Here is a 27,991-nt window from a genome sequence, read left to right on the forward strand (position 1 = left end):
GTCTTGGAAAAAAATTCATTTCTTCTAAGGCTTCATTTTCATCATAATATATATATTTTTTAATTTGGAAGATGACAAAATTAACTCAATCTGTGAAAGAGAGGTGAGCAGGAAATTTAAAAATTAAGTGATGAAAAAAGATAGCTACAAGATTACAACAGAGGGTACATCACAAATTTTAAGCAAAGATGAAAATATTAATGATATTCAAGGTGAGATTTGTAGTAAAGGCAATTGGACTACTTGGTTAACAAGTTTGTTATTTTACCAATAGATTTGAAACTGAAACTAAATTATTAGAAACTCCAGTCAACCCCAACTACATTGCCTAGATTTTCATAAACTAAATCTTGGTTTAATACTTGCAGAATGGTGAAGATATTCAAACTACTTTATTCAGTCTACATTAGATTTTAATTAAAATTTCTTCTATTTATAACCAGGGAATTTGACTAGCGAATCTCAAAGTTTCCTTCTTACTTAAATGATTTTATGATCCTAAAATTTGTTTTCTTCACAGGAGTCAAATTTACTGGCCTGTACTTTTGACAACTGTTAGAGCAGATGTTCCCAACCTTTTTGGCACAAGGGATGGGTTTCATGGAAGGCAATTTATCCATGGATGGGGGAGTGGGTGGGGGGCGGGGAATGGTTTCGGGATGATTCAAACACACCACATTTATTGTGCAGTCAAACCTCTCTGTTAATGATAGTCTGTATTTGCAGCCACTCCTCAGCGCTAGCATCACCGCGTCAACTCCACCTCCGATTATCAGGCATTAGATTCTCATAAGGAGCGTCCAGCCTAGATCTCCTGCATGCGTGGTTTACAATAGGGTTCATGCTCCTATGAGAACTTAATTTTTCTGTGAGAATTTAATGCTTCAGCTGGTCTGACAGGAAGCGGAGCTCCCGCGGTGATGCCAGCAATGGGGAGCAGCTGTAAATACAGGTGAAGCTTCCCTGGCTTGCTGGCAGCTCACCTGTTGTGGCTGTAGGCCCACTTCCTAACAGGTCGTTGACCAGTACGGGTCTGCAGCCTGGGGGTTGGGGACCACTGTGTTACAGTACTGACCTGGTAACACTAGCATTTAAATAACAGATTCAGGCATTAATAATCTCTGTTTAATAAACATTGACCATTTATTAATTTGAGTTTCACAACCATTTTGTGAGAATGCCCAGGCAGATTTCCTCATTTTATAAATGAGGTAACTTTAATTCAGAGAAATAAAGTGTTACCCAAATTCACACACTCTAATATAATTAGATAGCAGAATCCAGGTGCCAATTATTTCTCTTCACTTCTTTCCTATGAACTTTCGATTTTTTTTTTTTCTGTGAATTATTCAGTGTCAAAATTCTTCTTGGGTTTTGGCAAGAGCAATAAGTTGGACAAAATAAGAAAGAGAAATGTAAACTCTAATTAAAAAGACTGAGAAAAATTGATTTGCAAAATAGGATAGAGTTAAGAGCAAAACTATCCAGGTAAAACTTCCTTCACCAGTTTTAACTACTGCTTTATTCTGTGGTTGCTTTAAGTATATAATTGTAATTTAAATGCCTGCAGAAGTAACTATACCTCTGTTATAAAATTCAGCATTTTACTGTCTACATTATAAATAAGGAAAAGGCAAACTAGAAATCCAAAATTTACTATACCCAATTTCATGGGCTTCTTGCTGAGAGATATTACCTTCCACTTTGTAAATATATGTATATTTTATAAATACATATACATTAATAAATATATACAATGTAAATATACATTTACATTAATCTTTAATTTTGTCTTCTACTTCACTCTAAAATGATTTTGAGGTAGTACATATTTCACTAGTGATCACTGGTAAACGTTACATTTTGTAAACATATTGTGTATGATTTAAACTTTCCTCTTTAACAAATTTTGAGTTAGTAAGGATTTTGAACTATGTCCTTTATAAGGATTTAATTATATATTGGGTAATGTTTGGCACGTAGTAGTAATTATGAAACATCTTAAAAATTGAATGTGTTTATATTTACTAATGTCATAATGTCCTGAAAGAATGACATAAGGAAATCACAGTGAGACTAATCAGGGAAAAATACTTTTCATAAAAATATCAGGTTTTTCTTTTTTGAAATTCTGGAATCATATCCATTAAACATAATTTCATGATATTAATATTATTATCAATACTCTCCATGGCATTTCTGACAATAACCTATGCATTTTGTATTTTCAGGTGGCTGTTATGTATTTTTACTGCTCTGGACCATGAAGAGTAGGAATAAAGTCCCTGTGTTTTTTCTCTTGGGACTTTTTCAAAATAAGAGCATTGAATTCCTCTGCTTTGTATTATTTTTATTTTGCTACATTGTTATTTGGTTGGAAAACTTGCTCCTAATGGTTTCTATCACATGCACTCAGCTAATTGATCAGCCCATGTACTTCTTCCTCAATTATGGCTCATTCTCAGATCTTTGCTGTACATCCACAGTGACACCCAAACTAATGGCTGATTTACCGGCAGAAAGGAAGATCATTTCCTATAATAACTGCATGATACAGCTATTTATCATTCACTTCCTTGGAGGCATAGAGATCTTCATTCTCACAGGGATGGCCTATGACACCCACTACATGGGCATCTGCAAGCCCTTGCACTGTGCTGTCATCATGAACAGGCAGAGGTGTGACGCAATCGTCATAGCTTGTTGTACTGGGAGATTTATTCACTCCACCAGCTAGTTTCTTCTTACTTTCTTCTCACCGTTTTGTGGTCCTAATGAGATAGACCACTACTTCTGTGATGTGTGTCATCCTCAGGGGATCCTACTTAATTCTTACATACCACTGTCATTGAACATATTACATGTATTGAAATTGCCAGTGTGTCACTGTTTTCCTACCATTAATGGGTAAGATTTGCAAGGAAATGTATTAGGTTTAACATAGGAATTATTCAAAATGCATTTGGCGAGTGAATGCAGTGATCCTATCAGCCAGCTTTGGAGACATCTAAATATATCAAATAGAAATATTATAGATTCAAATTATTAATAGGTATTCAGGCTATACTTATAGTTGTTATTCAATATATAACTCTGTATTTTTTTTTTAAATTGATGACAGTGTAAGTGACCAGGAGACAGTGCATTACTTCTAGTCAAAAATGATAAATGGAGAAAATAAAAATAAATATCAATAGATGTGCATGTTTGAATGTGGTCACGTAATTACCATCTTTGAAAAATTCATCCCTTACATATGAAAGAAAATGAGGTGGAATGAATGGTCTTCAAAGTACATTCAAACTATAAACATCTTGCTGTTTCTCTGTTTTCTCTTTAAAACAATACAATGAGATTTTTAGTTTCTTGATTTAAATTATGGTATTATTCTGCCATCTGGTGGATATTATATTTTTACCACTTGTAAGAGAAAAATTTGTTCTCTCAGTTACTATTTTGGAGATGGATTTTGTTCTACTGGACCATATGAAAAGAAATTCTATCAATTATCATGTAATTAGCCAAGAATGAGACAACAAATAGATGAGAATCAATTTGGTAATATTGGTGGAAAGAAAAATATGTTGTTCTCATTATGTCAAATGAGGATAAACTTTAAAAAACAAAACATTGCCTCATGTAAAAGAAGAGAGAATACTGTACTGGGATTTAAGAGCTCTGGGTTTTATTTGTTATCTTCTGATACAATTAAGTATGTTTTCCTAGAAAAATCATTAAAATATTCAAATTTTGGTTTATTATACAATATTCTTGCAAACCTTATTAAATACATTCAGACATTCTTTGAAAATTAAATGCTATATAAGTTGGTAACTGACTTATAAATATACAATTCTGCAAAACATAAAGGAAAATGCAAACAGCCTGTGATTTTTATATCTCTGTAAATATGTATGTGTGATTTATGCATAAATGTTTATGTTTCTGCATTTATCAATCTTTCACTATATGTCTCTGTATCTATATCCATATATCTATTTGTCTATCCATCCATCTATCATCTGTCCCTATCTAAATTAATGTTTCCCTTTAGCCTTCTATTTCAAACATCAGGCATAAAGAGGATTTTCTTGCACTGAGATTTAGGTAATACTATTCCAGATATCATTTCTCTTTTGACAATGTATAAGAGGAAGTCTCTCATAACCAATCCACTTTCATATTAATACTATGCATTTTTCAATTAAATCCAGGAAGACTAAACTCATTGTGTATTTTAAAAATTAAAAAAAAAATCGCATACATTTTAGGAGTCCACTTCAGTGAGATGTGGCAGTTATACAAGCCTGTGTAACTAGTTTACCTGCTTATGAGCTATGCCTGGGTAACAACTGCTTCACATTCTTGTCAGAAATTGGTATTGTTAGATTTAACCTTGTTAGTCATTTATATCAGGTGAATAGTGGTATCTCATTAGAATTTTAACTTTAATTTCCCTGATAAATAATTTTGAGCATTGTTACAGTGATTATTGGTCATTTTCTGTCTGTTGAAAATTGTTTGCTCATTTTAAATTGAGTTGCTTGTCTTGTTACTGACTTGTTAGTGTTTTATTAATGTAATATTTTTATTGGGATAAAAGTCCCAGAACATAAAGCTTATCATTTTAAGCTATAAAATTTAATAGTATTAAGTATATTTATATAGTTGTGCAACCATCACCCTGTCTCAAGATCTTTTTCTACATCTCAAACTGGGAGCCTGTACCCATTAAACGATAACTCCCAATTTCTCCCTATCTCGGTCCCTTATAAACAATATTCTAACCTTTTGTCTCTGTGAATTTGACTCTTCTAGGTGCCTCATATATATGGTATCACACAATATTTGCCTTTTGTGTTTGGTTTGTTTCACTTAGTCTAATGTTTACATTGTGTATCCATGTTGAAGCAGGTACCAAAATATGTTTTTTCATAGCAGCTTCACAATTTTATATTCCCACCAGTAATATTCAAGGAGTCCAATTCCTTCATATCCCCCCAACATTTGTTATTTTTCATTTTGTTCTTTTTTCGTTTTGTTTATATAATAGCCATTAATGGGTGTGAAGTGATATCTCATTTTTGTTTGTTTGTTTTGTTCTGTTTTTGTTGTTGTTGTTCATGAAAATTTTAATGGTTTGGAAACCAAAATATCTCAGCTTCATCCTGATTAAGAAAATGGACTTTTAATATGGTTTACATTTTAACTAATGAGGGTCAACTCACACAGTTTATTGTCCTTGAGAAAAGAAACTTGGTTTTAAGAGCCTAAAATATGGCATTATTTATTTCTCACCAAAGGAACAGATGAGTCAACATTTTTCCCTGCTAATTAAACAAAAACTAGTAATAATAATAAAAGTATACTATAGCTAAGTATACATAACCTACAATCTAGTATGCATCCTATTGGAGTATAAGTGAGGACAAATTAAAATTATGATTTTATTTTATTTTTTTACACCTATGCACATATTCAAAATTTATTTATTAATTGCTCTTATTAATTCCATGGCAGTTTTGCTTCTCAAACTAGATCGTAAACAAGAAATGTGTCTGCACCTTTTTAATATTATCAAAAGAAATTTGTTTTGTTTTATTTTTCTCATAAGAACAGATACATGATACAGATAAATTTAAATGGAAACTTCAAATAATTCATAAAAAGTGGAATTAAAAATAAAATATAGATATTGTTTCTTAACATAATCTCCATCAAGTTTAAGACACTTTAGTTAGTAATAATACCAGCCATTTAGTCCATTTCTAAATAACTGAGGGTCTTCAGAATTTAACCATGCCAATGAAGTATTTTTTTACATTATCAACGGAAGAAAAAAATCTTTTTCTTAGACTAAGAAACAAAAAGAAGTTAGAAAGAGCCAAATCAGGACTGTAAAGTGGATGCCTAATGATTTCCTATCAAATTCTTACAAAATCGCCCTTGTTTGTTGAGAGGAATGAGTAACATTGTGTTTGTGGAGAAGGACTTCCTGGTGATGCTGTCTTGGGGGCATTTTTCTGCTAAAGCTTCTGCTAACTGTCTCAAAACCTTCTTGTAATAAGCAGATGATATTGTTTTTTGGCCATGCAAAGTTTCAGCTATTACCTTTAGGTCTTTGATCCATTTAAAGTTAATTTTCTCATGGTGTAATATAAGCTTTCAAATTTATTTTTTTGCATGAAGCTATCCAGTTTTCTCAACATCATCTGTTAAAAAGATTGCCCTGTTACTATTGAATAATCTTGGTACTCTTGTATAATTTATTTGACCATATATGTATGTTTATTTCAGGTTTGTCTATTCCATTCCATTGGTCTATATGTTCAAACACCTCACTGTTTTGATTACTATAGCTTTGTGGTAAATTTGAAGTCAAAAAGTGTAAAATCTCATATGTTATACTTTTTTAAAGATTGTTTTGGTTATTTGAGGTCTCATGCAATTCTGTATGAATCTAGGAATGGGTATTTGTTACTTCTACAAAAAATGTCATTGGGATTTTTAGAGAGATTTCATTGTATTTGTAATTGTTTTGGGTAGTATTATCACCTTAAAATATGAAGGCTTCCAATCTATGAACATGAGGTGTCTTTCCATTTATTTACGTCCTTTTTAATTTCTGAAAGTTACATTTCATAGTTTTTGGTGTAGCATTATTTTTCTGTTTGGCTAAATTTATTCCTAAGTATTTCATTATTTTTGATGCTGTGGTAAATTAATATTGCTCTTTAAATGTCCTTTTCAAACTGTTCACTGAAAGTATAGAAATGAAACTGATTTTTGAATGTTGAATTTGTGTCCTGCAACTTTGCTGAAGAGTTAATTTTACTTCTTCGTTTCAAATTAAAATTCCTTTAAAAATTTTTTCTTGCCCAATTGCTCTGGCTAGAACTTTTAATTCTGTCTTGAATGAAAGTGGTGAGAATGAACAGCCTTGGCTTGTTCTTGATCTTTGAGGACAAGCTTTCAGTTTTTCGTCATTGATTATTATATTATATGTGGGTTTCTCATATATATCCTTTATTATGTTGAGGATGTTTTCTTCCATTCTTAGTTTTTTTTAATGTTGTTGTTATGACAGGATGTGAACTTTTGTCAAATTCTTTTTCTTCATCAATTGAGAGAATCATGTATTTTCCCTTTTACTATTAATGTGGTATATTGCATTGACTGATTTTTGTATGATATTAATATTATATCGATTGATTTTTTGTAAGTTTGTTCCTGAAATGTAATTCCACTTGGCATACTATTTAATTTAATGCCATTTATTATTTACTTTAGAGACAGGGTCTCTCCCTGTTGCCTAGGCTGAGGTACAGTGGTGCAATCATAACTAACTGCAGCCTTGAATTCTCTGGTTCAAGCCACCTCAGCCTCTTGGGAAGCTAGGACTACAGGCATGCACCACCATGCCCAGCTAATGTTTCATTTTTTGTACAGACAGGGTCTCACTATATTGACCAGGCTGGTCATGAACTCCCAGCTTCAAGTGAGGCTCCTCCCGTGGCCTCCCAAAGTGCTTAGATTACAGGCATAAGTGACTTCATTTGGCCTTTAATTTCCTTGAATATGCCGTTGAATTCAGTTTCTAGTATACTGTTGAGGATTTTTTTGCATACCAGTTTGTAATAAAATTCAAATAAATTTTGAAAACCATTGATATACACACCTAACGAATTAAAGAATAAAGCACATCATATTTATGTGATGAAAAGTTGAACAGCTCTTTATAGAAGTTGAATAGCTATTTATTGCATAAAATGAAGCTCACAATATTGTATTAAAAAGATCAACAATATAACTAACTATGATATTTATTGTATAAGGTTTGTATCCAGACATACATAGAAGTGAGAAAACCAGAAATACAACAAAAATTAAGTATAGTTATCTCTAGATTGTTCCCAATAGCTGATTTTTTTCCTTTTGTACATTTTTGTATTTTACAGGTATTTAAAGTAAAAATGTATTCAGTCTGGTTCAACATATTTACAAGAAGATCATGAAATTAAAGTTGATAATGAAATTATTCCTCAATCTTTAGAAGAAGTTACATAATTAATATGTCACATGGGACATTGTTTCCTCTAATTGTTCAGTTTGTGGCCTCCTAGGCAATACTTCAATTATATTCTCTAGGGTTAACGTCTCTAAGGCCTTGGTGACATATATGTGTGACACAATTTAGCAACAGAATTCATTTTTTTGGTCTCTGTTTTCTCTTTGTTCTTATTGAGTTTATTTTCAAAATATTAGGAAGAGAAAATCATTTCCTAGAAACATACACTGAAATATATCTTGCTACTTTTTTCAGGTTTGCTATAATATTTAGAATTTGAGTTCTCAGCAGGAACTTTTCTGGAGTCTATTAATCTTTGCAAAGAAGCTTTAGTAAATGAATAAGTCAAATTCTTCTGCATTTAGGTGAGTTGATTCAATTCTTACTTTATTTCACTTTAGAAGGAAAGGCATTCCAGTAATCTTTGCAGGAGGCAAACTCCTGTGTAAATCTAACTGCTATGATTACTACCTAGTTCCTCTAATTAGAAATATTTGATTCATTATCTATCACCATATTTATTATTATTAATTGGTCTGCATTACCAGGAAATATTTTCATTTTTTCTTGATACCAATCTTCTCTTTCTTTTTATGCACACAAACTTTACATTTAATAATAACAAGAATTTAATAATAACAAGAATTATAAGTTGTATTGTATCATTGCAATTATACACATTTCTCAGATTAATTCTTAAAGGCAAATAAATTTTGAGGACAGGACTGATATTTCATAAATGTGTAGTTTCTAAAATACCTATTACTGTGCTGACTACGTAGTAAATATTGCAATTAGAAAGTCAGGGTGGCTGTCACTAGAGGGAAAGAGTGTGCTCAGCACCTTGAGCCCTCAGTCAGCTGAATGTGGATGACAGCTCCGGGGGCTAATTGGGAGATTGTAAACTCTGGCCCCAGTCTGTTTGTATAAACACAGAGTGTAGTAGGCCGATGTAAAAGCTACACAGGTGGAAAAGATGTGTGGGGAAGAATGAGCTGGATATATATGTAAGAAAATATATTTGTCTTTGACAGTGATAATTTTCCTTTCGACCCTGGGCTGCTCAGATTTTGTTAGAGCAAATCCAGGGAGAGAATACAGACTTTCGAAAAAGTTTGAAAACGTGAAAAAAGTGTGCTCAGGTATGAAATTTGCACTCCAAGTATTTTGTGTTAAAATGAAAAATACATTTAGGAAGTAGTAATAAATGTAGTAGAAGATCAAATCACAAATATAAAATCAAATGAATCTAAAGAAGCAATTAAAGAAGAAAAACTTCAGGTATATGTGAATTATATCTTCATATATACATACAGGAAATGTAAATGCTCTCTATATATCATCCTAGAGTATAAAATTTCACTCAGTGAAAACTTTAGAGCATTTCTGTGTCGAATGGTATTTCTTTAGTGCTGAGTCTTATTTTAGCTTTCAGTAAGCAGTTATGATGTGGTTCTGGGTTATGATGCCAGAAAACGGCAGTTGACTTATTTTGAAGGCACTCAGAACATTTAAAAAAATAATCCAGTGTATCATTCCCCCCCCCATGTCCTCATTTTATAGTAATTTAGGATGCTTAGGTCCCATGGGGTTTCATTACAGTTACTTGTTGTGTAGGACTCAATATGTATCTCAGTGTATTGTAAGTTTGCTGTGTGGTCTTGATTTAAAAGGAAAGTCTAACTTCTTTAGTATTATTATAAAATTTTGCCCCAATATATGTACGTTATATACCAACAGCTTATTTTTTATTTCTTTTTATTTTTTTAACTTTTTTTATTTCAGCATATTATGGGAGTACAAATGTTTAGGTTACATATATTGCCTTTGTCCCACCCGAGTCAGAGCTTCCAGTGTCTCAATCCCCCAGACGGTGCACACCGCACCCATTAGGTGTGTATATACGCATCCCCTCCTCCCCTTTCCCATCTGCCTGATAACTTGTTCCCTTACATATACCTTCATTTAGTCAATGAGTATTATTGAGCACCTATTATGTCCTAGTGTTTCATATTTGCCCTTGGGAATTGCATTTTATTGTGGAGTAACACTGATAAAATGGTAAATGATAAAAAAGTTAAATACGTATTTATTTAAGCAACAGGGGTTGCTTGAAATTGATATTTTTCAGCATTTATAGTTACTGATAATGACATAGTTAATAGTATAACCATGGCTATGAGGAATAAGGTGAGATACAATTGTTGGAAGAGATGAAGAAACTAAGAGAATAGAGCATTGGTAGTACTGTCTGTGTGTCTATTGAAACTAATTCAATACAAAAAAATCTCTAACTAAGTAAAAACCATAGTAATTTATCAGTAAGCAATGTCTAATCTTTGGAGGATTTGAGGTGGACTATATTCACCAACTGAGCATGATGTTGTATGTAGAAAGCTCTCCAGCATAATGAAAATGGTCTGGACATATAATTATTAAGTTTGTTTCACCCAAAATCATTCTGAATACCTTACATTATGATACACCAAGAAGAGTTAACAGATATTTATAATTTTCAAAAATTAGGTAACTGTGGATGATCAAGTACATTATTCATTTACAAGAAAGATCTAAAATATATGGAGAAAAATGTGTGAAAGTGTAAGATCACTGGAAACAAAACTTTGGAAATAGCTGTAAAAAATAGTAAAAAAATGCAATGACCAGCATAGTGAGTCATTAATTTTTTAATTTTCTTTTTTGAGTTCTAAGTTCTCATTGTTTAAAAGCAGAAGAAGGAAATAAATTGTTGAAACTTGTGATAACTTTTACTTTCAAACTCTGATCCATACAAAAAGCTAGACTGGCCTTTCTCATGAAGCCAGTTGCCTCTGATGATACTGAGTTTGATTGTTAAAAATATACCAGGGCCAACTGCACTTAGTTTCTTCCGCTCACATCTCCCATCTTTTATTATTCCACTTATACCAATTTAATATTTATTTTATAACTGTGATATTAGTAAATTCAAGCTTTTGAAATAAATTCAAGCTGAAACTCAGTGTTTTCCATAGCACTCTTTATGAATAATCATTAAGACTCTCAATATTTCCTCATTTTAAGATGCCTTCTCCAAATTTTTCTTCTCAATTCTCTGAATCAATTTTCCTATTTTGTCCCAGGAACCAAGAAAATCAGACTGCTGGAGTCACCTTTATTCTCTTGGGATTCTCAGAACATGTGGACCTCCAGGTGCCCCTGTTCCTGGTGTTCCTGGCCATCTACACGGTCACTGTGCTGGGGAACCTGGGCATGATCATGATCATCAGGATCAACCCCAAACTCCACACCCCCATGTACTTTTTCCTCAGCCACTTGTCCTTTGTGGATTTCTGTTATTCCACCACAGTGACACCAAAACTGCTGGAGAACTTTGTTGTGGAGGACAGGACCATCTCCTTCATGGGATGCATCATGCAGTTCTTCTTTGCCTGCATCTTCGTGGTGACAGAAACCTTCATGTTGGCAGTGATGGCCTATGACCAATTTGTGGCAGTTTGCAACCCTCTGCTCTACACTGTTGCAACGTCCCAGAGGCTTTGCTTTTTGATGGTGGCTGTGTCATACTCTTGGGGTATAGTCTGTTCCCTGACACTTACCTACTTTCTACTGGAATTATCCTTCAGAGGAAATAATGTCATAAATAACTTTTTCTGTGAGCATGGTGCCATTGTTGCTGTGTCCTGCTCTGACCCCTACATTAGCCAGAAGGTCACTTCAGTTTCTGCTACATTCAATGAGATAAGCAGCCTGATGATCATTCTTACTTCCTATGTCTTTATTTTTATCACTATCATGAAGATGCTTTCACCTGGGGGGCGCCATAGAGCCTTCTCCACCTGTGCCTCCCACATGACCGCCATCACCATCTTCCATGGAACCATCCTGTTTCTCTACTGCATTCCTAACTCCAAAAGTTCATGGATCATGGTCAAGGTGGCCTCTGTCTTTTACACTGTGGTCATTCCCATGCTTAACCCCCTGATCTATAGCCTCAGGAACAAGGATGTAAAAGACACAGTCAGGAAGTTAATCAATGATAAGTTTTTATGTCATAAAATAAAATGTTAGAAATATTACTTATTTATCTTGAGATTACTGGTGTAATAGTTCACTATCAAATCAGTACATGAATGTTTGGTAGCCCTCCCTTGTCTGTTTACTCTGATGTTTAGTAAAATAACTTTTAAAATTATATTATTGAGGATGAAATCTCAGACTACTTAAGCCAAATATTTGATTCACATGTTGTAATAAAAAGGTTTCTGTGTTAGTAGAGTTTACCTTATGTTTTCCCAGTTCAACCTACAGTCTAATTTAACTCTTGTGAAGTTGAAATCCAAGGTCCATCCATTTGGTAGTGTGTCTCAGCACTTCATTAGCATTAATGATGTATAATGCTCCATTGCACGGATATGCCACCTTACGTTTACCCATTTGTTATTTTATGGACATTGAGTTGTTTCCATTTTTGGCTACTATGAATAATCCTGATATAACATTCATGTACAAGTTTTTTTGGATATTTGTTTTGATTTTTCTTCACTGGATGTTAATATCTAGGAGTGGAAATGAGGTTATATGGCAACTCTATGTTCAACTTGTTGAGGAATTGCCAAATCATTTTCCAGAGCAGTTGCACGCTTTTGTAGCCTCACCATCAGCGGTGAATGACGTTTCCAATTTTCCCACATTCTCAGCAACCCTGATTATTTTCCCTTTTTTGATATTATAGCCATGCACATATCTTCTGACTCAGCAGTTCTATTTCTAGAAATGTGTACTGTGACACACACTGTCATAAAAAATGACATATTTATAAGGTTATTTATGTCAGCACTGTTTTAATAACAAAATATGGGAAATACCCTATAATTCCATTGGTAAACCCAGAGAAATACATTATGGCACATCCATACAATTGGGACCTATGCAGCTATTAACAAAAGTGAGGAAGCCTCCCTTGTAGTAATATGGAAAGACCATCAAAATATGTTCAATAATAAAAGCAAAGTGTCAAACAGTAAGTATATGGCACGTTATTATTTATTTAAAGTGTGTGTGTGTGTGAGAAATTTATGATATATGCATAGAAATATCTCTGCTGGAATACGTCAGGTGCGGGGAAAACTGGGATGGCTGAGGACAGGGGTGGAAGAGAGAGTAGCTTTTCACTGGGAATATATTTTAAATATGTTTTCAATATTATACAATGTTAATATATTGTCCTGTTCAAAAATAATACAATGTAAAGCTTTAAAACACTGGGAGCTAAACAAGACTTAGCTGCAGGCCTGATACAAACAAGAGGCTGCCAGCCAGGGACTTCTGCATTGTCCAGTTTGACCCTCATGTTGTGAGGAAACTGCTACCCAGGGGGGCCACATGACTTGCCTCAGGTCACACAGTAGTCAGAGCTGCCCTCGGGGGTTAAGTCTAACTCCAGAGTCCCCCATCTTGCAACACGAGAACACTCTTGTTTGTAGAAAGTAATGGCGGGGGCAGGAAATAGGAAACAACTGGCAATGGCAAAGAGATTGGAAAGAAGCCTGTATTAATTTCCTGTTGCCGCTGTCACAAATTACCACTAATTTAGTGGCTTAAAACAGTGACATTTATTCTTTTACAGTTTTGGAGGTCAGAAATCCAAATCAGCTTTATTGGGCTAAAGTCAAGGTGATGGCAGGGCTGGTTCCTTGCGGAGGCTCTGGGGACAGAATCCACGTTCTTGTCCTTCTCAGCTTCTGGTGGCCCCTGTATCCCTTGGCTTGTAGCCTCTTCCTCCATCTTTAAAGCACATCCTTCCAATCTGTGCTTCATCTCATCGACATCCCTTTGATTGACTCCTCTGTGACCCCCTGTAAGGGGGTCTATTTAGGACCCACCAAGATAATTCAGGGTAGTCTCCCCATCTCAGCATCCTTAACTTAATCACATCTGCAAAGTCCCTTTTGCCATGTTAGCTACTTATTCACAGGCTCTATGGTTAGGCTGTGGCTACTTTTGGGGCCATTATTCAGCCTACCATCCACAACTGAGAGATGTCCACATATTTCTGGCAGACAAATCAGATGGAGGTATAAAAATCTGACAAGAATCAGAGTGAGGAAGACCACAGCATTCAGGAGGGGGCTGCAGGACAGAGGTAGCCAGGTATGAGCCAGGTGGCAGGGAGCAGGCAAGAGGGAGAGAAGGCAGACCAGATGGACTCAGTCAGGCTCAGGAGAGCCTGTCTGTGCCTCCTGCACCCTCTTCTTCCCCTCCCCTAGGACAAACATCCATGTACAGGAAAACAAGGACTGAAAGGTGGTTTCCTAAAGAAATCCACCTCTCTGACAGCCGGAGGTGGTATCCAGGCCAGATGCTGGCTTCCGAAATGAAAAACAAAAATGACAAACAATGTACCATGGAGTGCTACTCAGCCGTAAAAAGAAATGAATTAATGTCTTTTACAGCAATTTGAATGGAACTGGAGACCATTATCCTAAGTGAGGTATCCCAGGAATGGAAAAACAAATGCCACATGTACTCTCTAATAATTTGAAACTAATCCATGGGCTCACACAGGCACAGAGAAAAGTAAAAGTCATTGGAAATCAATAAGTGGAGAGCGAGAGGAAGGAAGGGGTTAAAATCTACCTAACAGGCACAATGGACACTATTCAGGTGATGCACACACTAATGGCCCTCACTCAAGCATTTTAAAAACTATCAAGGTAACAAAAACATTTATACACCCTTAACATGTGGAAATTAAAAAAACAAACAAACAAACAGCCAGCCCTATCCTGGCACTTTTGGCCAGGGGAGGGACAGCTAGAAGAGGGGCTCCTGGACTCTCTTTCACCCACATTTGAGATCAGCCTGTGGGAAAGCCCCACCCCCATACACAAGGCTCCCATTCATGCTCCAATGCAGGCCAGAGCTGCAGGGAAAGACTCTAACATTTATAAAAGGAAACATACCCCCATCACCTACAAACACCAGCCTTGTCCCTCCTTTGAGGACATCAAGGGGTCAGCAAGACTCACCAGACAGGAATAGAAAACCAGCACCAACCAAGAGAGGGCCCAAAATCAATGGACAACACAAGACGCTATCCAGGTGTAACAACTCTATTTGGCTGCTTAGATCTCTTTGGCCTCTGTTTTGGTTATTTATACATTGTCTTCCTTGAAGAAGAGTCCTGGCCAGTTATCTTGGGGGTGTTTCCCATTCACATTATATGATTGTTTCCTCATCATTACATTTGGGTTCGACAGTTTCTTTTAAAAAAAATTCTGCATAGGCAATTTTGGTCCCCTCAAAAGACATTTGATGTCAAGATGCCCTATTTTGGGGGATACTGTTCTATCACTTGGTTAAGAGGATGTCTTCCAGTCCTTCCCTACTCCAGGCGTAGAGAGTGAGGATGCTTCTGCTGAAACCCAGATGTTCTATTCACTGCCCGAGCCCTGCCCACACAGTGACCCTGGAGATGTGCATCATGGGGTTGGACTGGCAGGTCCAGGTGCATGTACTTTTGGTGAGAGCGTGGGATAGGCCTGTATTGCAGCCTGGGCTGATGGTGGTTTCTCATATCCTTCTCCAAGAGTACCTAGGCCTGGTCAGGGACACGTTTTACCAGGTGATGCACCTGCTTGAATACTACCTGAGCACAGGCACAGTGTGTCTATATTGCCTGCAGCTGCTGGGCATCCAGCAGATTTTCTTTTCCTTTCTCTTTTGTGATCGCTTGATTACCAGATTCAGGAATCACATAGATGAATTAAAAAATAATCAGCTTTATGATCTAAAAGGCTGTACTTCAGAGTGCAGCTGGTCCTAGGGCCACAATTAAGATACATGATATATATCCTCAGACTGTCAATCATCTTATTAAAATACCTATAAAAATTAAGGTGTATTCAGGAGTACTCAGGGTATAACAATACGACTACAGAGAGGAATGTAAAAATATGTGTTGTATAATGTTAAGTGCACTGTTAAACACATACACAAGTATAGAAATTCAAAACGGAAAGACTAAAAATAATCATATCCACTATACAAGGGTTTTTCAATAGACTTGAGAGTGGTGTTATTTTTGCCATTTTCAGAAATACAGCCTCTACATATAAACTTTTCTTATGCACAAAACACAACATGGTAATGGTGTAAAAGAAATTTCATTCTAAATTAAAGAAGAGAAAGTGTCCTCTAATTATTCAACCATGATTCTCCAGGGCCTGTGTCTCCAAGGTCAGTTATATGTACAATAAACAACACAATCATGGAACATAGTTTCCAGGTCTGTCTTTTACTCAAGGGTGTCTTTATGCTCCTCCAACATTTCTCGACAATTGTAAAACTGTCATTAGTTGACTCCTGTACAGAAGTATGTTTTGCAGGAGTCACCCACTGCCTTTAAAGTAACAGGAAGATTTATAAGGAAAATTTTACTTTTGGGAGGGATTATGCATGCGGTAATTAATAATAACAAGGAAGCCATCAATAAGAAAATACACATCAGGAAAATCTGGGTTTTGGTGAGTTGCTTCAATATTCATTCTTAAATGAGGTATATTAAAATCTGGAAAGCTTTTGGGAGGGGAAAACTTATATCAGCTAAGTATCTACTTAGTTCATCTAATAGTGCATATTCAAGGTGAGAAAGTCTACTTTTATTGTTCTTAGGATCATTATACCGAATTGGAAACTTTGTCTTTAAATGCTATTTTAGGTACACTAAGGGGTTTAGATGAATTTTTAATGTAAGTTTTGTCCTTAATAAATTTAATGAATTCAGAAAAAATAAAGTAGCACACACACATGAAATTAGTAAAATATGCGAGGCATTTCATAAGTATTAGCATCAAAGAACATAGAGCAGGAGAGAAATAGTGATATTTGTATTAACCAAAGAAGTTTTCTTGGAAGAACTATATAGGGGATTTCTCATTTAAAGCTGATATGGTATAAAACACTAGAGGAGAAAAGGTGTCATTTCTGTAGTTTAGAAGAAATATATTTTTATATAATAAAATTTTAAGATATTTGTATAAGTAGAACATTATATTTAGCAACAAAATAATTTCTTTATATACTTCTGGGTAAGATATTATAGAAATCCACATAGAACAGTTTCAATCTGATGCATTTTGCAATAAAGTGCTGTCAAAAACACCTAAATTATTATATCTAAGGGTACAGGATAGTTGGGTTGGAATTTCTTAGGCCAGGAAGGAACTTTGTATCTAAATGACAACTGGTGATGATGAGAATGAAAAGGAAGGAACATTTTGAAATTTCCATTTTTCTTTTATCCTGACTGACTTTCCAATAGACACAAGCCTGAGATTACAAAAGGACAACCAGAGAGCACCAGATCGTCATGAGAAAGCAAGGGGAAAATGAAGATTATATATCATTGTGTTGAGAAATCAATAATTTGAATTCAAATCTGAATGTTGGACTGAAAATGATTGTGAGGTAGGTAAGGAAGAAACACATTTAAACTATTCTCGACCTTTTCAGGTCGCTATGGTTCCCTGTATTTATTAAACTGAAAGCACATATTTAACACAATGTGGGCAATAGTCATAAGTTAAGATAAAAATATTTTATAAAAGCTTAACAAATTGCCCAAATCATAATGGGATACAGAAAAATAGGGTGGTCCCTGATGATCAGTAACATTGATGAAGGTATTCTAGACAGAAGGAGAGTCCTGAATTAAGGCAAGGATTGTGCTCAGGGATCCATCCACTTAGAATTAAAAGTTCTGCAGGCAACACAGTAAATTAGAGAAGATTCTAGTAGCATATAAAATTAGTAATGATTGCACAATCCTCAACTTTGTTCAAAAATTCTAATTATACAAGCATGGGGTTTGTGGCTTAAGAGTAAACTATGGTTAAAGTTTGGCATGGTAGTGAATTCACCCAACTCAGTTCAAAGAATTAACTACAAATGCTAATTTTATTTCACATATAGCAAGTATAAACAGTTTCTCGAGTTCATACACTGTCGGCCTAGATAGATTTCATTGGAGTCTAGTTCTTAGTATGGATATTAGATCAGGAAGGCTAATGTTGTACCAACAATATTAAGAAAATCCTCTAAGATATTTAGAAACCAGTATGAGAGGATAAAAACAAACAAACAAAAGCATTAAAGGTATATTACAGATATTTCCCTAGGAAAAAGCAAGAGGACTAGGTAAAGTTTCTTGAAATATTTTGAATTCTATATTGTGAAAGACAGTAGTAAACAGCATTTTGTTCCATTTAACTCTAGAAATAGAAATATAGAGACTAGAACCTGGAATTATAAGATAGTCTAATAAAGGGCATACTAAGATAAATATTTAAATTTAGAAGTAGCTATGATAGCGATGTGGTTTGTTTCAATGGCAGGGTTTGAAGAGGGATCATTAAATGTAAGGAAATGAACTTTAAGGAGGAAGCACTAAAATCATTGCTAATGAAGAGGAAATCTGAGACAGGCGAAAATCCTCAGGAATCTCCTGCTTTTCAGCTGGGCCAAGTCTTGTCTTAATCATCCTTTTAGAGTCTTTCAGAAAGGTCTCTTAATTTCTATTAGGCAGAGTGTGACCTAACAACTCCAGGGATTCTTTATCCAATGCAAGTTCAAAGGCTTTTACTGATATAATGGTTTAGACTAGCTGCCTCGTAGTAGCAACAAGTTGTATCTCAAAATTCTTACCCTGCCCAGCTATAACTCAATTCAAGGAAACCAAGTTCCTGAATTTAAAGTAAGCCTTTTTATATCAACACATATGACTTAATATATGAAGCTCACAAAATGCCCACCCAATCTCCGAATTACTAGAACGTGATTTTATAGCTGATGTTCCACATCTGGGATTAGTAGTGGGATTAGCAGACATTTGATGTTAGGGTGTCGCTTGTTATAGACAAGGCTAACAGCTGTACCAGTTCACGAATGTGTTCATGATGGCAGCATCAGATCCACTGGGTCTTCAAATCCCCTTGCCAAACCTTTTTTTTAGGCTTAATCGTGTGAAATTCTTAATATTCAGATTCTTATTCATTTACCAAAAAAGAGTTCATATTTTTCGATTTTACACTTTTTTTTCATTTTTCCTTGGCCACCACACCTGTCTGTCACATAAAGAAAGGGCTTGTGTTGTTTTTGTATGTGATATTACTTTTTTAGTACCAGGTTTTTTGTGGTTTATAATTGCTGATAAATAAGTGGTTGTTTATTTCTGTTTTATGCAATAGGTACTAAAAAAAAAAAAACAAACCAAAAACTGTGTAACTAGCAGAAGACAATCAAAGTGAAACTTTTAAGAATATCTCCAAAATATTTCTTCAAGAGATAATGTTATATCATTCAGCATTTTGAGCCATATAAATGACCATATGGTGGGTATATCATTGACAGACTATTTCTGATCAGACCACTTAAGGACACTCTTAAGTAGATGTCCGATGAGTCCTGCATAATGATATAAACCTAGAATAGCTAATAATCCAATATATCAATACAGAACTGTGAATGGCTGACAAGATACATCTTTCCCCAAAGGAATTTGCTACCATGTATTTATTTATATATATTCAAAGTGCTTGATCTTCTCAAGGACTCCTCTGCCATGATTAACTGACTCCTATGATCTGATTAATGCTTTCCTGATTTTGCTCTATGTCTCCTTTGTTTTCATATAATTATTTTTTATTATAGAGCATTCAGTGCTCCAAGTATCACATAGATTAACAGATTATATATATTTATATACATATATATAAACTAATTTTTTAAAAATTTTTAGATAAGAAAACTAAAGTACTAAAAGCTAAAGCTCATTGCCCATAATCAAAAAAACACCAAGTGGTCAAGTGAGACTCCAGAGTGAAGCAGACACTATGAATACAAAGTGACCACCCTTGTCCTCATTGCTCTGCACAGGGCCTCTCCTGAGTGCCTGACACCCCACCTTCTCAAGTTCTGATGCTCAATTTTCTTTTTTTTTTTCTTTTGTTCTTTCTTTTTCTAAAATCAAGGGTCATGGTCCTGGGTGAAGGAAACCAGAGCTCTGTGACCACGTTCATCCTCTTGGGCTTCTCAGAATATCCACACCTCCAGGCACCCCTCTTCCTGCTGTTCTTGGCCATCTACACAGTCACTCTGGTGGGGAACTGGTTCATAATTGTGGTCATAAGAATTAATCCCAAACTTCAAACACCCATGTACTTCTTCCTGAGACATCTATCTTTTCTGGATTTTTGTTACTCCAATGTATTTACACCCAAACTGTTGGAGACCTTGGTAGTGGAAGACAGAACTATATCCCTCAGCGGATGCATGGCACAGTTTTTCTTTGGCTGTGCATTTGTGATCACAGAAATGTTCATGTTAGCAGCAATGGCCTATGACCGGTTTGTGGCTGTGTGTAACCCCCTGCTCTACACAGTTGCCATGTCTCATAGGCTCTGTGCTCTCCTGGTAGCTGGGGCTTACATATGTGGCGGACTCTGTTCCATGACACTCATGTATTCTCTTTTGGAACTTTCCTACTGTGGACCTAACATCATAAATCACTTTGGTTGTGAATATTCTGCCATCCTCTCTTTGGCCTGCTCTGACCCCACCTTCAGCCAGATGACCTGTTTAGCCATTTCTATATTCAGTGAGGCTTGTAGCCTCCTGGTCATCCTTGCCTCCTATGTCTTCATAGTTGTCACTATCATCAAGATGCCTTCCACAGGTGGACTGAGGAAGGCCTTCTCCACCTGCGCCTCCCACCTGACTGCCATCACCATTTTCCATGGTACTGTCCTCTTTCTCTACTGTGTGCCCAACTCCAATAGCTCATGGATCCTGGTCAAGGTGGCCACTGTGTTCTTTACAGTCGTGATCCCCATGCTGAATCCCCTTATCTACAGCCTTAGGAACAAGGATGTGAAGGAGACAGTCAGGAGCTTAATCAACTTCAGACTTCATTCTCGCTCATAATAATTCAATTACATTTGTTTATTTATGTCTATGTCCGACTTTTTCATATACTTTGTTGATGACTATTTAGCATTATTTTGTATAAATATGTGATTATGTTTTAATCAATTAAATGTAGCATATGCAATGGTTTTCAGTGTTCAGAATGCCTTACAATTATCTGTAGTTTAATATAATTATAACGAAATCTGATTCACTTCTTCTCAGGAGGTTTGAGAAAGAAATATATTTCAAAATCATCCCCCTGGATACTGTGAAAGTCAGGATGATGAAGAAGAAATCTATATTTAGGTATTCACTACTGATGTTATGGTTAACTTCAAGCTATGCTTAAACAGTGCTGCAAACACAGGTGATAAGGGCACCTAGGCAGGTAGTGGATTCAAGCTCAAGTTCTCATAATTGTTTTGACTCAGCACGTTCTGTATAGCACAAATTTTTGTGCCACTTTAAAACTTTATTTCAGATAAAATGAAGATATTAAGGTCTATATTGTGAAAAATATCTGCTTGCTTTAAGAAGTTGCTGCTGAAATTATTGGCAACCATTTACAGGCATCACACATTTTTTTGAGTGTCAATGTAATATATTTTCTTTCAATAAAAGGTGTGGAAATAATGCTGAATATCAAGAGAAAGTCCAATTTTCTTCTAAGAATACTTACAACTATTACTGAATGATATAATGATCAAGATTAATAAAAGCTACTTTTGTATCACCCATTTTTATAATGCACTTATTCCTCCAACCGGTCTTCTTTGTAGCAGTGAATGGGGTCTTCATTTACTCAGTTGCTTAAAGAAAGAAGAAAACATTATTTATTATTCCAGAGTCTCTCACAAAAATCTTACAGTAGTCATGCTCTTTCTATCTCCAAAATAGATCTTCTTCATGTCTCTGCTCACTAAGCCATCATTAAGTTGGTATTAAGCAGTTAATACAAAATTAATCGATTTCATTTTTTAATTTTTTTTAATTTCAGCATATTATGGGGATACAAATGTTTAGGTTACATATATTGCCTTTGCCCCAACCGAGTCAGAGCTTCAAGTGTGTCTATTCCCCAGACAGTGTGTACCACATCCATTAGGTGTGAATATACATATCCCCTCCTGCCCCCTCCCACCTGCCCGACACCCGATGAATGTTATTACTATATGTGCACTTAAGTGTTGATCAGTTAATACCAATTTGATGGTGAGTACATGTGGTGCTTGTTTTTCCATTCTTGTGATACTTCTCTTAGTAAAATGGGCTCCAGCTCTATCTAGGATAATACAAGAGGTGCTAGATCACCATTATTTTTTGTAGCTGAGTAGAACTCCATGGTATACATATACCAAAATTAGATGGTGGACAAGAAAAAAAAAAAAAAAACCCGCCAGCCAGAGTGTCTCTGCAAGAAAGATAGATTTTAGATGAAAGTGAAAAAAACAAACAGGCAGACAAACAGATCAGATGAGGGTCGGAAGGAAGGGTGCCTAAAACTACTGGAGACTCCATGGGGAGGAGTTGTGGAGCAGAACTGAAAGGAGAAAGGCATCAACAGGGTCCAAACCATGAGAGGCTTGGAGACCAGCGACAAGGGTAGGTGGAGCGGTTAAATTTCCCCTCCCTTGCATCTCAGACTGCTGGTGGGCTTCTGAGCTGCTGGAGAGACCTGCCGACACCAGCCCAGAGATGGCTGCTGCCAGTGAGCCATGAGCCTCTTGTAGACAGGCCACCAGGCTCCCAGCTCTGCCGGGGCATCTCCCACCCCACCTGCGATGATGGGCAGGAACCAAATTGCTTCCTTCTCCCCTTCTCCTTTCCTACCCATGGCTGCCGAGAGAGACAATTTAGCCACCACCCAGAGGCATCTGCAGGGAATGGGACCTTTCCTTTTGAGGCTCTGCAGCTTACTGAGGGATACTCGGACTGTGAGCTCCCTACCTACCAGCCCTCCCAGGTGCTGCTTGCCTGGTGGCTCCAGCAGAGTGGGGCAAATCCCGAGGCGGAGAGATATTGATCCAGCTTGGGCACCCAGTGGGTAATTTGAGACCAGCACTCTTCATGGCGGTGTCAGGGATTGATTTCCAGGGCAAGGGAACAGGGCTGCAGGCCAGATCCCCAGATCCTGTAAACTCAGGTTTCAATCGCGTCCTCCAGGAGCACAAAAGGGATATTTGTGAGCTAGTCTACTGGGGTGTGTATGCATTTAGGGGCAGATCAGAGTGGGTCCTAGCTACAGCATGCACGAAGGGCAAGCACCCTCCCATGGGAGGGCTGTGTGTGCTCACATCACAGTCAGGGGAGATCTGCTGGCTTGTGGTCCTGCCTGCTAGCAGAGGCCCAGGAGAAACGGTGGAATAGGGGAAGGTGGAAAGGAACATGCAGAATCTTTGGCTGAGTGGGGCCAATTCAGCCCCTCCCTGGCAGCTTTGCTCAGAAGCAGAGAACAAATCTAATAAATTAAAGAATATTGCACATCAAATTTGCTTGAAGAAAATTTGAACAGCTATTTGTAGAAGTTGAATAGCTATTTATTATATAAATATGAAGAGCTCAATACAATGTTATATTACAAAAGTATAACAAACAATATAACTATACTTGTGTAAGATTTGTATCTGTATATACACTGGTACTTAAATACCCATCTAGGAGTGAGAAAACCAGAACTAGAACAAAGATTAAGAATAGTTATCTCTTGATTGTTTCCTAATAGCTGATTTTTTCTTTTGTACATCTTTTGTATTTTATAAGCATTGAAAGTCAAAATGAATTAACTCTTGTTCAACATATTTAAAAGAAGATCATAGAATTAAAGTTGGTGATGAAATGATTAATATTCCCCAATTTTTAGAAGAAATTACATGCAACCAAAATATCACATGAACCATTGTTTTGTCTAATTGCTCGATTTGTGGCCTCCAAGGCAATGCTTCAATTATGTTTTCTACTGTTAACATCCCTAAGGACTTGGTGGCATATATGTGTGACACAGTTTAACACCAGGATTCAGGTTTTGGTCTCTTCTTCTTTCTGTTATTGCTGAGTTTATTTTGAAAACATTAGGGGAAAAAGTTATTTCCCTAAAACATTTATTGAAATACACTTTAGGTTTGATATTTAAAAAAAGTTGAATTCTCAGCAGGAACTTTCCTAGATTATATTCATTTTTGCAAACAAGCATCAGTAAATGAATAAGTCAAATTGTTCTCCACTTAGGTGAGTTGCTTTAATTCTTACTTTATTTCATTTTAGAAGGAAAATAATGTGTTTCAATATTCTTTGCAGGAGGCAAATCAATGTGTAAATCTGACTGCCACGATAACCATTTAGTTCCTCTAACTAGAAATATTTGATTCATTATCTTTTACTATATTTATTATTAATTGTCCCGCTTTATCAGGAAATATTTTCATTATTTTTAATCACAATTTCCTTCTCATGTTTTATGAGTATAAACTTTAGTTTTAGTAAGTAATTAGTTGCTGGGTGTGGTGGCACATGCCTGTATTCTTAACAGCTTTGGAGCCTGATGCAGGAAGTTTGCTCTGAGTCCAGAAGTTTGAGATTATAGTGAGCTATTTTTCCACCACTGCACTATAGCCTGAGTAACAGAACAAGCTCCTGTCTCGAAATAAATAAATAAAAGGAATAAGAATTATTTGTCGTATTGTATTATTTGCAATTACATGAATTATTGCTCAGTTAATTCTCAAAATAAAACAAATTTGAGGCCAGGGCCTATATTTGATAATTTCACAGTTTCCAAAATGCTTATTACAGTGCTGAGTATATAGCAAATATGCAATTAGAAAGCCAGAGTGGACATGGCTAGAAAGGAGGGAAAAAAATTGCACAGCACCTTGAGCTCTCAGTCAGGTAAACGTGGGTGACACTTCTTGGGACTAAATTGGAGATTGTGAAATTTGGGTCAAAGTCTGTTGCTATGAACACAAAGTATAAGAGGTGGGTTGAAAAGCTACACAAGTGGAAAAGATGGATAGGTAAGAATGAGCTGAATATATCTATATCTATATATGCATATAAAATATATTTTTCATTGATGGTGATGATTTCCCTTTTAATCCTGAGCTGCTCAGGTTTTGTTAGAGCAACCATAGGGAACAAACATAGATTTCAGAATGAGCTTGAAAAAGTGAAAAAGTGTGTTCAGTTATGGAAATTTCACTCAATGAGTTTGTGTTAAACAAAAAAACACATTTAGAAATTAATAATAAATGTAGTAGATCAAATTGTAGGTATCAAATGAATCTAAATGAGCAATTAAAGAAAAATTATATGTGTATATAAATGATATATTTATTATATATGTGCGGGAAACATAAGTGCTGTATATCTCCTTGGAAGATAAAATCATCATAACTCAATGAAAACTATAGAGCATTTAATTTCAGCTTGTGATAAAGCCTATGATTTTTAATGAATTCTATGTGGAATTGTATTTCCCTTATACCCAGTGATATTTTGGCTTTCAGGAAGCAGTCATTGTGATTCTAGATCGCAATGATGGAATAGGGCAGTTGAGTTATTTTGAAGGCACTTGGAACATTTAAAAAAAAATAATCCAATGCATCATTTTTCCCCCAACTGTCCTCATTTTATACTAATTTAGAATGCTTACGGTCCCATGGGGTTTCACTACAGCTCCTTGTTTTGTAGAATTCAAGATATGTCTCAGTGTATTATGAGTTTACAGTGTGGTCTTCATTTAATAGGCAAGTCTAACTTCCTTATTAGCATTATAAAATTTTACCCCTATACATGTATATTATACGCCAAGAGTTCATTCACTCAAATGTACTTTCATTTACTCAAGTGTTATTGTACACCTACCTACTATTTCCCAGTGTTTAACATTTGCACTGGTTAATTGTATTTTATTGTGTAGCAACAATGATAAATGGTAAATGATAAAAAAAATGTATTATATTCTTACAGAAGTTTCAAGAAATTGATATTTTTCAGAGTTTATAGTTACTGATAAAAACATATTTAATAGTATGACCATGGCTATGAAGAATACCTAAAGTGAAGATAAAATTGTTGAAAGAGATAATAAAACTAAGAGAATAAGGCAATGCAAAGATAATGTGTGTCTATGAAAAACAATTTAATGCAAAATAATCCATAACCAAATGAAAACCATAGCAATTTCTCAGAAAGCAGAATCTTAGATTCGCAGGATCTATGTAGACTAAATTGATCACCTGAGCACGACATCGTAGAAATATCTCCAGCAAAATAAAAATGGTCTGGATATATTATAGTTTGTTTTCACCCCAAATCATTCTGAATACCTGATACTATAATACGCCAAGAAGAGGCAACAGATTTTTATAATTTTCAATAAGTAGGTAACTGGATGATCAAGTGCATTATTCTTTTACAAGACAGATCTAAAATATATGGAGAGAAATGTGTAATTAAGTGTAGGAAGGTCATTGGAAAGGGAAATTTAGAAATAGCTATAGAAACAATAGTAAAACAAAAGTAATGACCGTTTCAGGGAGTCATCAATTTTCTAATTTTCTTTTCTGAGTACCAAGTTCTCAAGCTTAAAAGGTGAAGACGGGAAGAAATTATTGAAATTTATGATAACTACTTCTTTCAAGATAAGCATTTTCAGTGAACTCTGATTCATACAATAAGCTAGACTGCCCCTACTCATGAAGTCAGTTGCCTCTGATGATATGAAGTCTGATTGTTTAAAATATACCAGGGCCAACTGATTTATTTTTTCCTCTCTGAACTTCCGACTTTTATTACTCCATGCATACCAATTTCATATTTATAATTGTGATATTAGTGAATTCAAGCTTTTGAAATAGTGTAGTGGTTGAAACTCAGTGTTTTCCATAGCACTCTTTGTGAATAATCATTAAGCCTCTCAATATTTCCTCATTTTAATTCACTTTCTCCAAATTTTTCTTCTCACTTCTCTGAATCCACTTTCCTATTTTGTCCCAGGAACCAAGAAAATCAGACTTCTGGAGTCACTTTTATCCTCTTGGGCTTCTCAGAATATGTGGACCTCCAGGTGCCCCTGTTCCTGGTGTTCCTGGCCATCTACACGGTCACTGTGCTGGGGAACCTGGGCATGATTGTGATCATCAGGATCAACCCCAAACTCCACACCCCCATGTACTTTTTCCTCAGTCACTTGTCCTTTGTGGATTTCTGTTATTCCACCACAGTGACACCCAAACTGCTGGAGAACTTGGTTGTGGAGGACAGAACCATCTCCTTCACGGGATGCATCATGCAGTTCTTCTTTGCCTGTGTTTTCGTGGTGGCAGAAACCTTCATGTTGGCAGTGATGGCCTATGACCGATTTGTGGCAGTTTGTAACCCTCTGCTCTACACAGTTGTCATGTCCCAGAAGCTTTGCTCCTTGTTAGTTGCTGCAGCATATTTTTGGAGTATAATGTGTTCCTTAACATACACATATTTTTTGTTGACCTTATCATTTTGTGGAACTAACATCATAAATAACTTTGTCTGTGAGCATGCTGCTATTGTTGCTGTGTCCTGCTCTGACCCCTACATTAGCCAGAAGATCATTTTAGTCTCTGCCACATTCAATGAAATAAGCAGCCTGATGATTGTTCTAACTTCTTATGTTTTTATTTTTATCACTATCATGAAGATGCCTTCATCTGGGGGACGCCATAAAGCCTTCTCCACCTGTGCCTCCCACATGATCGCCATTACCATTTTCCATGGAACTATCCTGTTTCTCTACTGCATTCCTAACTCCAAAAGCTCGTGCCTCATGGTCAAGGTGGCCTCTGTCTTTTACACTGTGGTCATTCCCATGCTTAACCCCCTGATCTATAGCCTCCGGAACAAAGATGTAAAAGACACAGTCAGGAAGTTAATCAATATGAAATTATTATGTCATAAAATATAACACTAGAAATATTACTT

General features: G+C 35.8%; 3 protein-coding genes across 3 annotated transcripts; all 3 read left to right on the top strand.

Moving 5' to 3' along the window:
* Nucleotides 1-8,404: 8,404 nt before the first annotated feature.
* On the top strand, nt 8,405-12,139 carry LOC138384949 (olfactory receptor 5D18-like). The gene is made up of 2 exons (XM_069470590.1): nt 8,405-8,433; nt 11,191-12,139. Exons 1-2 carry the CDS (start codon nt 8,405-8,407, stop codon nt 12,137-12,139), a joined length of 978 nt encoding a protein of 325 aa, XP_069326691.1.
* A 7,965-nt stretch (nt 12,140-20,104) lies between these two features.
* LOC138384448 (olfactory receptor 1165-like) lies at nt 20,105-21,052 on the top strand. The gene has a single exon (XM_069469951.1). It carries the CDS (start codon nt 20,105-20,107, stop codon nt 21,050-21,052), a length of 948 nt encoding a protein of 315 aa, XP_069326052.1.
* Nucleotides 21,053-22,869: 1,817 nt separating this feature from the next.
* On the top strand, nt 22,870-27,974 carry LOC138384950 (olfactory receptor 5D13-like). The gene is made up of 2 exons (XM_069470591.1): nt 22,870-23,081; nt 27,032-27,974. Exons 1-2 carry the CDS (start codon nt 22,870-22,872, stop codon nt 27,972-27,974), a joined length of 1,155 nt encoding a protein of 384 aa, XP_069326692.1.
* The last annotated feature ends 17 nt before the right edge of the window (nt 27,975-27,991 follow it).

The sequence above is a fragment of the Eulemur rufifrons genome, chromosome 6 (assembly GCF_041146395.1).
Source record: "Eulemur rufifrons isolate Redbay chromosome 6, OSU_ERuf_1, whole genome shotgun sequence".
Taxonomy (NCBI): Eukaryota; Metazoa; Chordata; class Mammalia; order Primates; family Lemuridae; genus Eulemur; species Eulemur rufifrons.

What these genes read in the sequence shown, in the direction of transcription:
- LOC138384448 (XM_069469951.1), top strand. Translation starts at nt 20,105, where the DNA reads ATGGTCCTGGGTGAAGGAAACCAGAGCTCTGTGACCACGTTCATCCTC.
- LOC138384950 (XM_069470591.1), top strand. Translation starts at nt 22,870, where the DNA reads ATGGCTGCCGAGAGAGACAATTTAGCCACCACCCAGAGGCATCTGCAG. An exon ending in CCAGCTTGGGCACCCAGTGG is followed by an intron (nt 23,082 to 27,031) that starts GTAATTTGAGAC and finishes ATTTTGTCCCAG; the next exon opens with GAACCAAGAAAATCAGACTT.
- LOC138384949 (XM_069470590.1), top strand. Translation starts at nt 8,405, where the DNA reads ATGAATAAGTCAAATTCTTCTGCATTTAG. An exon ending in TCAAATTCTTCTGCATTTAG is followed by an intron (nt 8,434 to 11,190) that starts GTGAGTTGATTC and finishes ATTTTGTCCCAG; the next exon opens with GAACCAAGAAAATCAGACTG.